Source organism: Pseudovirgaria hyperparasitica (assembly GCF_010093815.1).
Source record: "Pseudovirgaria hyperparasitica strain CBS 121739 unplaced genomic scaffold EJ05scaffold_7, whole genome shotgun sequence".
Lineage (NCBI taxonomy): Eukaryota > Fungi > Ascomycota > Dothideomycetes > Acrospermales > Acrospermaceae > Pseudovirgaria > Pseudovirgaria hyperparasitica.
The window spans coordinates 936,561-949,861 of record NW_022985555.1 but is presented as its reverse complement, the minus strand read 5'-3'; the positions used below and the strand labels follow the sequence as shown (position 1 = coordinate 949,861).

The following is a 13,301-nucleotide window of genomic DNA, read 5'->3' as shown; positions in this document are numbered from 1 at the left end:
GAACATGAGGAAGAAGTTGAAGAAGATGAAGCGGACGATGCAGTCCATGCGATTAGCGAGCGACTACCAAGTAGGATCGAGGGATCGAGCCAGCGATTATATGGCGGATATGCGCCCTCGCGCACACCGAAGAACTGGCGATGTGGTTGTAAATGTGTATCGTGACCGCGGTACCAGCATTTGTCTGTGCCGGTGTTGAGGAGGATGAGTTTCTGATATCCGGCGGTGAGACGGTAGTCGGATTCGCCGTGACCACCAGAACTATCTGTGTCTCTACCTAGCTCTCCTGCGCGGCTTTCACTGATATGCTCCGGGCGGAGCTCGGGGTAACAAGCAAGCATGTTCAGCGCTATATAACTACGCAAACAAGATTTGGCGATGCCCTTCACGCCCTCGCTTACATCGCCGCCGCAATCAGCCCAGTCCCAGCGTGGTACTGTGGTGACGGATGGGTGGGCGGCGAGGCGGAGAAGAGGCTCAAGAGAGCCGTACAGGAGCAAGGTTTTGATGAGTTCGATGTTGAGCCTAGCGGAAAAGGGGACGGTGGAATTACAGCACATGGCGTAGAGATCGTGAGAAAGGGATGAGAGGAATGCAGATAGGTAGCGGGCAGATCTAGGAAGTGGACATACACAGGTTTCAGGATCCGAGGAGGGAGGAAAGTGTGTGCATGGGCGGTTGAAGATGGGCTGGACGGGTTTGAGTGTTTCACGATGGGCGCGGGTAGAGAGGGCTGTATGGTAGCGATATACGCTGGGGGCGATGCGGACGGCTGTGCTGTCGGGGATCAGGAGCTCATCGTCGTCGAAGTCGTCGGTGCTGACAGTGTGCTTTGGCTTCTCAGTGACTGCATGTTCTGCTATGGTTTTGGCAAAAGCATTGGCGAAGTAGTTGAGTGTAGTGGCCTGGTCAGGTCGATCCCGCGGGTAGAGGTTGGTGATGCCTTGACGATTCGTTGGAGTGTATTTGTACTTATAATGAGAAGCCACAGTGTTCCAGGGGATGTTATGGGCTTGATGTGCCATTGGTAAAACCTAAGTTTGGTAACACGAAGTTCGGAAATATCGTTCATCACAAAGAAGCAAGGCAGTAGTGACACTAAATGACTCGGAGCTCTTTATGCTGACTAATCCCAATGAACTAGAAGTCGACTGTCCTGAGAATGGATAATTACTTATGCTCTTAAGTTTCGTGAGTGTTCGTGTAGCAGCTTCATGGCTACGTTCGACAGCTTCTCGGGGTTTACAGTTGTCATGCTGCTTCCTCTGGCTATGTCACCACCGAGAACTATACTGTCGTCAGAGTCATAGTTTGTCCACACAGAAATACAGACTTTCGATACTATTTGGTCCTGTAAATATTGAGTCGTATAGCAGTATCCTTCGTATGTGTTCAAAACATCATGCTGGTCACAAAGCCGATTGTATCCATGTCACTAGCTACGAATTTCGATGTCTTGAGGCTCTGCTGAGCGCGACGTTTGCAATTGCGGCGATCAAATACAGGGAAAAGTCACGATGAGGCTGGAACCCAGAAAACACCCCCGTCTCAAGATTCGACAGAATTGCTAAGCTGATTGTTAGAAAGGATGTAATGATGTGCTCGTACATTGCGAGGTGAGATCTTGATCCAGGATGGGTTACGGCTATAGATGATCGATTCTAGACGCAACGCATTGTCATACTAACCAGTTAATCTTATGCGTATCTGTTCATGAAGAAATCATATGATATCCACCACTGGGATGTTAACGCAATGAGACAAGAAGGAAAACAATCCGCGCAGCGCGAGACAAGAGCTGAGGTCGTCTCAGTATGAAGATCTGGCCTAATTGGGCCTAGCCCGAAACGGGCTGTCGGTCTACAGAACCAGGACTGACTTCAAGTTCATTTCGATCTTACTCAATTCACTTCGGTTGACTTGATTCACTTTCATCTCGCGCAAGAGATTGACACGTCAACAAGCGCACAGATGTCAGGCTCTTGGGACCCCGCTTCTATATCTCTTGCACGCTTGCACTTCAGGCTGCGCAAGAAAAACACCATCCTTTGACGTTCGTCTCTCACCATCACATCCGTTTCTAGCTTGGAAGCTTCACCAAAATGATTCGATCAATGTTCTATGCCCGTTTCCACACCGCTGAAGGTACACGAGGTATCAGTCTGCTCTTTGCAATGAGAATCCGCGTTAACAAATGCTTCCAGGTTCGAAAATTGTGCATGAGGTCCCAGAAGGCTCGATTACACCATCGACTTCGCCCTCTGCTCTGCGTCAGCCACTGTTCGACTTCTCCACTGTCTCTGACTACATCATCCCACGTCAGGAGTTCTGTGATCACCTTCTCACCGTGGCCATCTCCGATCACCGTATCATTGGCTACCCGGTCTGCATTAGTGACTACGACGGCAAGTACGCTCGAAACGAGTTCATTTTCAATTTGGCCCTGGTCATTGATGAAGACGTCGAGGATTGGACCAGCTACGCGAACATTATTCGCAAGCTTGGACGACTTCTTCGAGCCTTGGAGGAGCAAAGTGGTTTCCTCAGCAAGGAAGAGGCCAGCCTTGCGAAACCTGTTGACCGATCTGCTACTTCTGGTAAAGACCCAGAGACATCGAGTACAAAGGCTGCGGAATCTGCTGTGCCCGAGGGCAAGATCTACGCCTTGTGCGAGATGATTCTTGAGGATCTAAACAACTACCGTGAATGCATGATTCCAATCGGTAAGCATACCTGCGTCATCGTTCCAGGAGACACTACTAACCGCTCTACAGACGAAGCCAACACGATCAACCTGAAGCTCTTTCCCTTGCTCAAAGCGCCTGCTCCAGTTCATGCTTGGCACGTTCCGCTATTGACAATCAATCTCTCTGCATTCTCTTCGCAGCACATCTCCTCTGATCTCACTCTTCAAAGAGTGTTACCTTACATCAACGGCGTCAATTCGGTCTCTCACATCTCCATCTTAGCAGACACCGATCTCAGTTTGACTAGAAAAGCAATTCGTCACTTGGTCTACTACAGTTGCGTGCTCCTTCTCGACATCTTTCAGTTCGGGGCAATCTATGCACCAACCCCAGACATCCACTCGTTCGTAACTTCCGAAGCCTTGCAGCGGGAGTGCGTTCGCTACGTCACCGTCCCAAGATCGCAGCCAGACCTCGCAGGTGCCGCCGGTCCAATGAATGAGACTTCAGCGTACGACACGGCCAACATGGCCGCCTCTTTACCCGTCATCGAGCCAATGACCCTCATCATGCTCTACGTTTCCCTGCGCCAAGGTGTTACACTCAAAAACTGGGTGCTCGAGAACTTGGAGATGCTAGCCGGCATCGATATCCGGCGGCTGATTACCTTCGGGGTAATCAAAGGATTCCTGTACCGCGTACACAAGTACGTCATTGCAGCATCCTCAGCACTACCAAGTCCTGCCAAGGCGGACGCATCGCTTCCGCATACGGAGCTTCCAGGCGGGAAGTTCTGGGGAGAGGAGGGTGCGCCCGCCACGGCGGGCTCTGCGACTGGGGCAGTGCGCGAGCTGCCGTTGGAGAAGTATATGGATGGCATCCATAGCTTCGATGAGATCTGCACTGAGCTGCAGATGAGTGAGCGGGCGGTCATGGAGAAGATGAAGGCGTTTGGAGACGTTCACATCATCCATAAGTGATGCCCTGCTTGCTTGTCTGTAGTTAGGTGTAGTTCGATTTGGGGCTATGGATGTGCATCGTTTGTAATAATAGCACTCAACAGTAATAAGGACGTCAAATCTTTTCTGTCAATTGAACGTAAACTTGATTCTTCTTCTAGTAATGTGTCATGTCCTGTGTACCTATTTACGTGTTACCGAGATTGACCATTAGCGTGCGCGCGACCTGTACCAAATGAAGTGGCTAGAATCTTCGTTCAGGCTCTACAAACGTATGAGATCATGTATAGCTAATGTCAACCGACCTGGTTCTGCATCCTTAGACACAGCCTGTTATACGTATTCACCATAGCGGCAAAGTTGAAAGCTACGTTGGGCTTCATCAATAAATGGCAGATAGCAGGCAGCATAGTCAGTACTACTTTATCCGTAATCGAACATAAAGCTGCGCCGGAAGACTATCCCACGGGCCACGAATGTCCCACGACGCGAGTAATTTGTCCTTCTTCATGGGATGTGCTGTTATGACGAGGCCAGCGCATCGAACGCACGCAGCTGTAATCTGGTACAGTTGTAGCAATCGACCTGCAATAAGAATGGAGACGTTGTATTGTTGTCTTGCGCAAGTGGGTCTACACTTGCTCAGACGTCTTCTTAATGTTATCCATTCCTCTGCTTTAGGTTTAGCGGTATCGCGACCGACACTTTTAACAGGCCGGGAAGTGCTGGTTCATGCAGACAGCCAACCAGTCCAATGTTACATATCACGGCGGCAATCCTAGACATGTGCCATTTACAGGTTGAGGCGCATGGTGGCTGAAAGAGCCTCGCATCAACCTGTATGCATCTGTCCATCCATCACTAACAGGTGACCGATGACCCATGAAGCTCAGCCATTGACGCACCTCGAAGATGCAAGTCGCGAGTGAAAGATATACCATTGCGCACGGATGGACAACAGCCGAATCGATTTCATCTTGGCTAATGGATAGATCGCTGCTACTACCCCTAGATGAATCTTACTTGACCCCGCATGATAGCGCGCTGCGCAACCTCACATGGATGTCGATCGTAAGGACCTGATTGAGACTAGCAACCACCAAAACAAGCACTAGATATGTGCTTTGTCCCCAGGAACGAATAGGAGTCATCTTATTATGAAATATAACGGGGATGCGCGAAGGTAGCGCCACGTCAGTGGTAAATCAGAACTATACTTGAGGATTCCTATTCTAGTGTATGCGTTCGAGGAGTGACCAGTGGATTGGATGGGTCGGGCAGAAGGGTATTCGAAAGAGCCGATGGGACAATGGTATATGAGAGACTGTGGCAAATGGGTATTCATATATACCCATCACTTCTGACCGACAGGCGGACATCTGCGTAAGTTTAGACATTCACAATGCGGCCATCATGTTTTAGTATTGTGGCTTCTTTGGCTGTCACAGCCTCAGCTTTTCCGGCGAATATCGACTTGGCGGCTGCTGGCTTTTCTTCTGATGCTCTTCCCGATCGGAGAGACTTGATCTCGTATTTCAATGCTGAAGCTCAGTATATCGACACCACTGGCGAGCATTCTTGGGTCGCTCCGACGACAGAAGATGCCCGTGGTCCATGTCCAGGTACCTCAATAGAGACTATATCGACAGAAGATAGGCTAACAGGGTGTAGGTCTGAATGCTATGGCCAATCACGGCTATCTGCCTCATAATGGAGTCGGTACGATTACAGTATGTTACATACCATCTTCCATTGTTAACGTAAGCTCACGCACAACAGGACTTCGTGTTAGGCACATTCAAAGTGTTCGGCATGAGCCTCGATCTAGGAGCCTTTCTTGCTGTCCTAGGCGCCAGCTTTGACGGAGACGGTACAAGTTGGAGTATCGGTGGCCCACATCCTGCCGTTGGTCTAGGGGCTACAGGTCTCATTGGCAGCCACAACAAATACGAGTCGGACGTCAGCCCATGCAGTTAGAAGTCCCTTGAATATCATACCATCCAGTCTAACTAACATACCGCCAGGACCGGACCTCTACGAAGCTGGCAACAACTACGAAGTCGTCCTCTCCCAATGGCAAGAGCTCTACGACCTCCAAAAAGACGTCCCGAACGAAGACTCAAACTACAGCCTCGAGCTGCTCCGCGAATTCCGTTCTCGCCGCTTCGATCAACAGATCGCCAATAACCCATACTTCTTCAATGGACCGTAAGTGCATTGGCATATGACATATACGAAAGCACAACTAACCTCGTTCCTACAGATTCACAGGAGTCGCCGTGCAGCCTGCGGCATATACGTTCATCTACCGCTTCATGGGCAACAAATCCGCCGAACACCCCGACGGTCAGCTTACCAAAGAAGTCCTCAAATCCTTCTTCGGCATGACAGAGAATGCCGATGGCTCGTGGTCTGGTGGACGCGGCTACGAGCGCATCCCCGATAACTGGTATAAACGTGCCATCGGCGATGAGTACAGCATTCCATTCTTCCAGACCGACTTCCTCAAGGATGCTCTCGTCCATCCGAAGTTCTTGGATATCGGCGGTAATACTGGAAAGGTCAACACGTTTACTGGCGTTGACCTCGGGGATCTATCTGGTGGAGTGTTCAATGTGAAGACGCTGGCAGAGGGCAATAATGCGTTTTGTCTTGCGTCTCAGTTTGCAGCACAGGCAGAGCCTGACTTGTTGAGGACTCTGTTGAGCACACTTGGAGGCGAGGCTGGCAAGGCGCTGCTTGGGCTCGGATGTCCGCTTTTGACGAGGTTCGACGATGACCAGCTGAAGGCATTTCCTGGATATAGCCGTAGTCTGGAGGAGAAGTAGTATGTTCTTGAATAGGGTTGTGAATCATGAGGGCTATGCTAGGCTAGAATCGTGCACCAGAGTTCATGTGCAGAATTCCCATCAGTATCGCTTTTCAGTCCAAACCACGGTAGGTATATGATGCTAAGACAAAGTGTTCACTATTGTAGTGACTGCTTTAGAAGGATGTGTATAACACAAGGTACCTGAGCCAAGGATAATCCCTATCAAAGATCCAATGAATCAAGAACCTGTACGTACGAGAACTGTGTCTTGAGGTTTGTTTTCTTCTATCAATCGAACTATCAACAAGCACGAGCATGGCACCAATGTCCGGTCACCTCATACTCGACGACACAGCCATGTCCGGTATGTCGGAGATCCTTCCGAGCCACAACATATACACAGGCTTTTAACCCGTGATCGATAGTCTGCAAGAGCTGAGCGCAGCAGGCCCACAAGACCAAGGAACTTATATAAGGTTTGACATGCTAGTCTACTTTAGGTAGGACTGTGGTTGTATGTTATGTTGGTCACTTGATCAGTAGTTAGAGATAATTTCTAATACTGAGTAGAGACTAATATTGAACTTAATTTACTATGCCCCTTGATAGTGTGGTAGAATCGTTTCTTCTACTAATTAGACACTAAAGCTATCTTCATTTACTGTTCTAGCCAGGTAGACTAGTATTTGAACCTCATATGAGTTTCTACAGCATTATACTCGACACAATCTGCATGTCAAACGACTCTGCAAGAAGACAGGGCGTCAGAGATGTGATCGATATGTACAAATCATTGAATCAGCCACAGCAGCACCACAATCCGCGCTCGAAGACACTCAAGCAACGCCTGTAAAAAGTCGGCCGAACCGTCTACATAGCCATCCGTAACTGTCAACCATGTTAATCTGGACTCTCTCTCATGCCACGCTGTCATGGATGTCAGAACGAAAATATCCCTATCGAAAGGGCTATACCAAATCCGGTTGGAGTAGTTTCGCGTAGATTTTATAGAGGCTGACAGACTAGTCTAGACAGTCCGGAAATCTTATATGCATGCAGAATACAAGAGCTATGAGAAGGTGTCAAAATCGTATTAAGATGTTGAAAAATGGTTCGCGATCGATGAGACGATCTACTACTAGTGTTTGTACCAAACCATTGATCAAAGCTTGATAACTTTCAAGACCTCGTGACATTCGTGATGGAGTAGGTAGGGGCTGGGATCTAATGCTTTAATGCGGACGTTTTGGACATCGACGAAGATATTTTCCGTAGCGGCGGAAATTGACGAATCGCTGTGAAGCTATTGAGGTTAGGCAGGGTCATGTCTATCCTTGAGACACTGCAGCAGCACAGCTTTCTTGAGTGCAATGTAGGCCTAACGTGTACTCTATCATACCTGCAACGTCGACAAACCACATACCTAAACTAGTACCTTCTAAACACCCAAAGAGCACCCCAAGGCCAGTAGACCGCAATCCCAACAATATCCTCAGCTGACAGTTACACATACGTACATACTGATCAAGCACCCAACCACCCACCCATGGTCCAAACCCTCCCTCAACAAACGCCACAGTCAAAGCCCCTCCCCCGGCAAACTCTCAACACCAGAATCCCATCACAGCTGACGGCCCTAAGCCCCCCATCTTTGTGGCTTTGAGCACTCCATATAGCCGGTCTAGATTCTGACCTGGAGTTGATTCCGAATGGCTTTGCCCCGTTCCCCAGACAGGTAGCGTATGTAGTATATTCAGCCTTATCCTCCGACCCAGACTTCCGGAAAAGGTCCGTGTGTGCGACCCGCGAGAGCCGCCTCTAGATTTCTGGGGCGCATTGGGTCCCTGTGCTCATGGTAGTACACTAGTGGTTGGAGTGAAAAAGCTTACATGGCTAGATATTGTATACATCAGTGGCTGGATGGGTCGGACGCCAGCTCCGCAAGTGTGGTCTATGGCTGCTATGGAATTTGTAACCAGAGTGGGGGTTTTGGAATTAGAAAGCTGAGTAGCTCAGTGTGGCTTTGTGTAGCTCTGTGATGTTGAAGCAATTTGCGCTACAGCGACAGCAATAGACTGCCTCTATGTATGTCTCAACGGTGCCCTCCAACTGTCGGACATCAAACGCGGTCAACGGGCGGAAATAGGGGGATGCTGGGGTACCTCATGCACGCCCATAGAAACGACCCGTTCAGGAAACCAAAACAGACCCTCCTGTCCTGATACCATCTAGCCTAGTCCCGAATGTGAGGTATGGAGCCCTATTGGAAATATGGATGAGGTTATTCCCCCAGTCTTGGCTGAACTGGCATTTGGATCCCATCCATCCATACCTCTGCGAACCATGGTTCGCACAGACATATCTCAAGTGCTGTGCGATCTCTCAACCTCATTGATGGCGTTTGCGGAGAGTTGACAGCATGTTCGAGATCGGCTTCCCCCAATCGACAAGAGGTCTTCATCGTATCTAATTGTCCAGTCCACCGAGGGGAAGATGAATATAAAAAGGTCATGGTATCCCCCAATATCTGATTCTTCATCCAGCAACAGATCCAACACTTCCAACAACTTCCAAACACAAACACACACACAAATTCAAGTCTTTCAACACTTTCAGTTGATACTTCAAAACCCCCCTTCAAAATGGTTTCCTTCAAGAAGATCTTCACCGCCGCCGTCGCCGTGTCCGTGCCAGTGACCATGGCAGCAACAGCTGCTGATGTCATTTCCGGCCTCAACGATGTGACCACACGCGTGAAAGCGCTCCAGACCACCGTCAACCAGCTCACCTCTGCCAACGCCGCCATCATCTTCCCTGTAAGCCGTCCCTATCTCACTTCCCCTCTCCTGCCAGACCAGAATACTCACTAACACACTCTCTCTCCACAGCAAATCGTTTCCGGCCTGACCACCGTCACCACCGGAACCACCACGGCCGTCGGGCTCGTCCGCACACTGCCCACCGTATCCTCCGCCACCGACACGACCGCCATCCTGTCCGCGCTCACTGGCATGACCACCGCGACCCAGACGCTCATCACCTCCCTCACCGCCAAGGTCGCGCTTCTGAAGAACATCCCGGGTGCTGGAGCACTATTGAACACCGCCGTGCAGGCCCTGACTTCCGGCGTCTCCTCACTCCTGAGCGCTCTCACGTCCGCTGTCGCATCCGGCGCCAGCCAGATCTCGACCCTCACGTCGACGGTCACAGGCCTGCTCCAGAGCCTGTTGAGCGCCATCTCAAGCGTTCTGGCGAAGCGCGAGGCACAGCCCATCTCGCGCATCATGCGCGGTGTAGAGGGTGTTGAGATGATGCAGGAGGTCGCTGTTGAGGCGTAACCTGATCATGAATCATCCATATCGCGTGGAATTAAAGAGGTAAAGAATGCAATAAAAATGAGGATGAGCAACAAAGGGAATCGGTCTATGATGGAAAAGTGGGACTACTGGACGCTCCTTGGAAATATGGGTCAGATACCTTGTCACTCCTTCAAATGAAATATTACAGTATATACAGACACTCGTGGACTTGTCATGTGCATCTAGTGATTACAGTCAGCGGAGGCGGTCATTGATCCTGCTATGCCATTGCCTGTAGCGTCAAAAATAGCTGCGAAGTCAGGTGAATGCAGGAGCTTTCGCATGAGGTGTAAGTAGTATGTATGTTGAAAGTGGTAGCTAAGTTGCATGTCGCCCAAGTGAGGGTAAGTCAGCTCCAAGGAGTGAGTATGATTATAGTAGAGGAAGAATGTGTATAGTCTGAATTAATAATGCAACGTCGCTCGTAGCTCAAGAACGAGCTCATGGGGTATGTAGCTCCGCCACCTCCTATCAGAAATACGTATAGTCCACCAATGCACCTACCTAATACAACAGACGACCGTGGTATATGTACGCTAGGATATGAATCATGAACAATCGTGCAAAAAAGTTTATATGCCATGACCACTACGCTTCGTGAAACAGCAAGAACAGACTGAAGATCTGAGGCTAAAGAGCATTATGAACTGGGAAATACACGATTCCATAGTCGTTTGATAGTACCTCTGTGTCGCTCTTCTTCGTCAGGGTCGACTACACGGGAATGACGTCCAAGCAGATGCATCGCTCGACCTCGAGCCCATTCGCTTCGACTTTGCGGTGGCGCAGAGCTCGGTACCGGGCAAACTTCATCATATGTCGCATGAACAGGAGGAGCTGAGTGAGTAGGCCGCTCGTCGTTCGTGCCTGAGGATGCGTTCAATAGGACTGGAGCGGGAACGGGGATCGATGTAGCCATCTCGATATCGCGACCAGATCGATGTGAATTAGCTGAATGGTCTGTGGTCATATTGCCGTTTGCTCCGAGTGTATCAGACGCGTTGAGGCTTCGTCGACCACTAATGCCTGTCAGAGCCCGACGCATTGCAGCACTAGGGCCGGTGTGAACACGAGAGACACTACCATCAGGCGGCGGTATCGCAGCATTGGCAGCATTGGCAGCTGCACGCTCTCGTTGTCTCCTGACCATTCGTTCACGTCGCACCATCGCGTTCGTAATTACCGACGGACAGTAACCTCTCGGCAGGGTCGAATGTTTACACATTGGACAAAGAGAAGAGTTATTGAGCAAAAACGTATCGACACATTCCGGATGGAAGATATGCCTACAAGGTAATTCGCGAACTAGAGTTTCTTCAGGTATGTAATCATCAAGACAGATTGCGCATGTCGGCTGAGATAGACTGGATTGCGCATGATTCGGAATTATCAAACTCGTCGGGCTCGATGCGCAGCCAGCAATTGACTCGGCAGAGCTCTGCCGAAGGACCGTCTCTCTCGAAGGGTTCAGTGGTTCGGAAACAACATCGGCTTTGTAAGCATGTATTGGCATCTTGTCTAAAATTTCTTGCGGAACAGTGAGGCGCTTGACTCCTAGAGCCTCCAAATCGACTTCGCCATCAACAATTCGCTGTCGAAGTAGCTTTCGACGCTTTCGTTGGATTACGTGCATGAACAATGATGTTGTTCCTATGATGAGTAAGAGTAGACCCAGGGTGATGAGGAGGAAGACCCATAAGCTCGGGAGGGGGTTCGATTTGTCTGATGCTGATTAGGGATCAAAGACAAAGCGATGTGGTCTCAACATAACATACCAATACCAATGACTGTGTATAGTCTGATGAATTCGCTTGGCGGATATGTATCTGCAAGTTGGTGACCGTGTGGTACTTGCGTAAGGTTCCCAGAATAGAGCCCCAGTTGGTTCATTGTAGTTGCACCATACAAGCCAGGAATCGTCCATACAGGGAATCTGTTATTCTTCTTCCATTGACCTCCATCATTTAGGCCCCAGACGGGATCGTTTGGCAAGGGTGGTATTTGTGTTCCATTGTTGGGTAGATAGAATATGAATCCATGTATGGCAGAACCGCTTGTGCCATTGAGGAATTCCAGCACACACTGGGGACGGGTCCATGGCGCAAGGCCTATGAGTATATAGTTTCCGTCTGGGAGATTTTCTCGTCGAGTGGCATTCGCGGGGATTAATGAAGAAGTTTCATTCTTGCATTCGTCTGTAGTTAGGTCGGGAACGTAGAGGAGGCCTTTGACGCCGTCGGTATTAGGCACGTTGTTTGTAGATAGAGTTCGGATGTTATTTGCAAACCCGAATTGAAAGGCAACGGATGACTATCGGACATTATGGTCAGCAACATGGTTCTCGCTTCAACGGTGCTGTATGGACATACGTTCAGTGTGTCATATTGATCTGATTCAGTGGTCGGGAGTGAGGGGTCTGGGAAGGCGATGGTAAAGAAGCTGACGGCCTGAGCAGTCATTTCGAGGAATTACTACCGAGATAAGGGAAGTTTGCGAGAACAAATGCGCATTGTGATGGAGGTATTACAGCGGCATCAGTATGGAACGATAGCGTGGTGGTGGCGGAAGGCGTTCAAATTGACAGAGCCATCCGGATGCTCTGCTGGGGGAAAAAGAAAGGCTGAGCGAGCGACAAATGAGGAATATGCAGAAATAGTGGTTGCAAGCACGCGACAGTCAGGGATCTGGGATAGAAGACTGGTACGAGGAGGGACAAGGACGTATACAGAGATGTGAGAGAGAGAGAGTGTGTGTGAGTGAGAGGGTGAGCGACGGGTGGTGGGCGGCGGCGGTAAGGGAGGCAGAGTGAATCGCGGCCGAACGCCCACGCCCGTCTCCCCGGGGTAGCTCGCACGGAACACGGTTGACGGAGACAGTTGCATTGGCGCATAATGTCCCAAGCGCCGATAAACAAGCTTTTTTATCTGGGGTTGCCAAGCCGTAAGGCCAAGTCGACGAGTCCACTTTCATTTCAGCTAACGACTTGGATGATCGTAATGATTATACTCTGGCTTCTCCTCTGTACACATTCTCGATGCCTTGTCCACGGGTATACTAGAGCATCACTGATCTTATGGACGGACAGGACCACCCTCCCGGACTGTTCAGGTCGTGCCACCATTTAGCGCTGGCTCCACTTCCATCGCTCCGGAAGGTCTCGGTCTTTTCAGTCCTTGGCTGTCTTTTCCAATTATAGTCTTCCTTCCTGCAACATGCAATTCACTCGGGCAGGTTTCAAGAGATACCTCACATCAAACATCAAGGCATCAGACTGGACCGAGATAAACAGTCTGCTGTGTGGATTGTACAGGACACCAGAGCAGCTCGCGTGGCCCCTCACATGGTCAGGATCATGACCCATGTTTGTGTAATGTGGTCACAGCCGGTTGCTCTGCCGTCTCCGCTGGGGTCGTGGATCGTGGGTCGTGCAAACCTACCTCGCTATTTACTCCGCACTATTCGTTCCGGGGGGCATCATCTGTCA

General features: G+C 49.9%; 5 protein-coding genes across 5 annotated transcripts; 4 read left to right on the top strand and 1 right to left on the bottom strand.

Moving 5' to 3' along the window:
- The first annotated feature begins 1,110 nt into the window (after positions 1-1,110).
- On the top strand, positions 1,111-1,738 carry EJ05DRAFT_358829 (uncharacterized protein). The gene has a single exon (XM_033741048.1). It carries the CDS (start codon positions 1,177-1,179, stop codon positions 1,519-1,521), a length of 345 nt encoding a protein of 114 aa, XP_033601059.1. The 5' UTR covers positions 1,111-1,176; the 3' UTR covers positions 1,522-1,738.
- Positions 1,739-1,911: 173 nt separating this feature from the next.
- EJ05DRAFT_510511 (nitrogen permease regulator 2) lies at positions 1,912-4,002 on the top strand. Its single transcript, XM_033748179.1, has 3 exons — positions 1,912-2,145; positions 2,205-2,723; positions 2,775-4,002. Exons 1-3 carry the CDS (start codon positions 2,103-2,105, stop codon positions 3,665-3,667), a joined length of 1,455 nt encoding a protein of 484 aa, XP_033601058.1. The 5' UTR covers positions 1,912-2,102; the 3' UTR covers positions 3,668-4,002.
- An 887-nt stretch (positions 4,003-4,889) lies between these two features.
- EJ05DRAFT_358791 (Cloroperoxidase) lies at positions 4,890-6,616 on the top strand. Its single transcript, XM_033741047.1, has 5 exons — positions 4,890-5,268; positions 5,318-5,376; positions 5,426-5,618; positions 5,671-5,854; positions 5,910-6,616. Exons 1-5 carry the CDS (start codon positions 5,049-5,051, stop codon positions 6,472-6,474), a joined length of 1,221 nt encoding a protein of 406 aa, XP_033601057.1. The 5' UTR covers positions 4,890-5,048; the 3' UTR covers positions 6,475-6,616.
- Positions 6,617-9,100: 2,484 nt separating this feature from the next.
- EJ05DRAFT_500125 (uncharacterized protein) lies at positions 9,101-9,796 on the top strand (the record flags this gene model as incomplete). The annotated part of the gene is made up of 2 exons (XM_033746952.1): positions 9,101-9,274; positions 9,347-9,796. 2 exons carry the CDS (start codon positions 9,101-9,103, stop codon positions 9,794-9,796), a joined length of 624 nt encoding a protein of 207 aa, XP_033601056.1.
- Positions 9,797-10,126: 330 nt separating this feature from the next.
- EJ05DRAFT_358750 (uncharacterized protein) lies at positions 10,127-12,384 on the bottom strand. The gene is made up of 3 exons (XM_033741046.1): positions 12,187-12,384; positions 11,593-12,127; positions 10,127-11,539 (listed from the first exon to the last, which is right to left on the bottom strand). Exons 1-3 carry the CDS (start codon positions 12,274-12,276, stop codon positions 10,458-10,460), a joined length of 1,707 nt encoding a protein of 568 aa, XP_033601055.1. The 5' UTR covers positions 12,277-12,384; the 3' UTR covers positions 10,127-10,457.
- Between the last annotated feature and the right edge of the window lie 917 nt (positions 12,385-13,301).

Coding starts and splice junctions, on each gene's coding strand:
- EJ05DRAFT_510511 (XM_033748179.1), top strand. CDS start 2,103: ATGATTCGATCAATGTTCTATGCCCGTTTCCACACCGCTGAAG. Junction 2,146..2,204: donor CCGTTTCCACACCGCTGAAG/GTACACGAGGTA, acceptor AAATGCTTCCAG/GTTCGAAAATTGTGCATGAG. Junction 2,724..2,774: donor TGAATGCATGATTCCAATCG/GTAAGCATACCT, acceptor ACCGCTCTACAG/ACGAAGCCAACACGATCAAC.
- EJ05DRAFT_358791 (XM_033741047.1), top strand. CDS start 5,049: ATGCGGCCATCATGTTTTAGTATTGTGGCTTCTTTGGCTGTCACAGCC. Junction 5,377..5,425: donor ATGGAGTCGGTACGATTACA/GTATGTTACATA, acceptor CACGCACAACAG/GACTTCGTGTTAGGCACATT. Junction 5,855..5,909: donor CCATACTTCTTCAATGGACC/GTAAGTGCATTG, acceptor TCGTTCCTACAG/ATTCACAGGAGTCGCCGTGC.
- EJ05DRAFT_358750 (XM_033741046.1), bottom strand. CDS start 12,276: ATGACTGCTCAGGCCGTCAGCTTCTTTACCATCGCCTTCCCAGACCCC. Junction 12,128..12,186: donor ATCAATATGACACACTGAAC/GTATGTCCATAC, acceptor AATGTCCGATAG/TCATCCGTTGCCTTTCAATT. Junction 11,540..11,592: donor ATACACAGTCATTGGTATTG/GTATGTTATGTT, acceptor AATCAGCATCAG/ACAAATCGAACCCCCTCCCG.
- EJ05DRAFT_358829 (XM_033741048.1), top strand. CDS start 1,177: ATGCTCTTAAGTTTCGTGAGTGTTCGTGTAGCAGCTTCATGGCTACGT.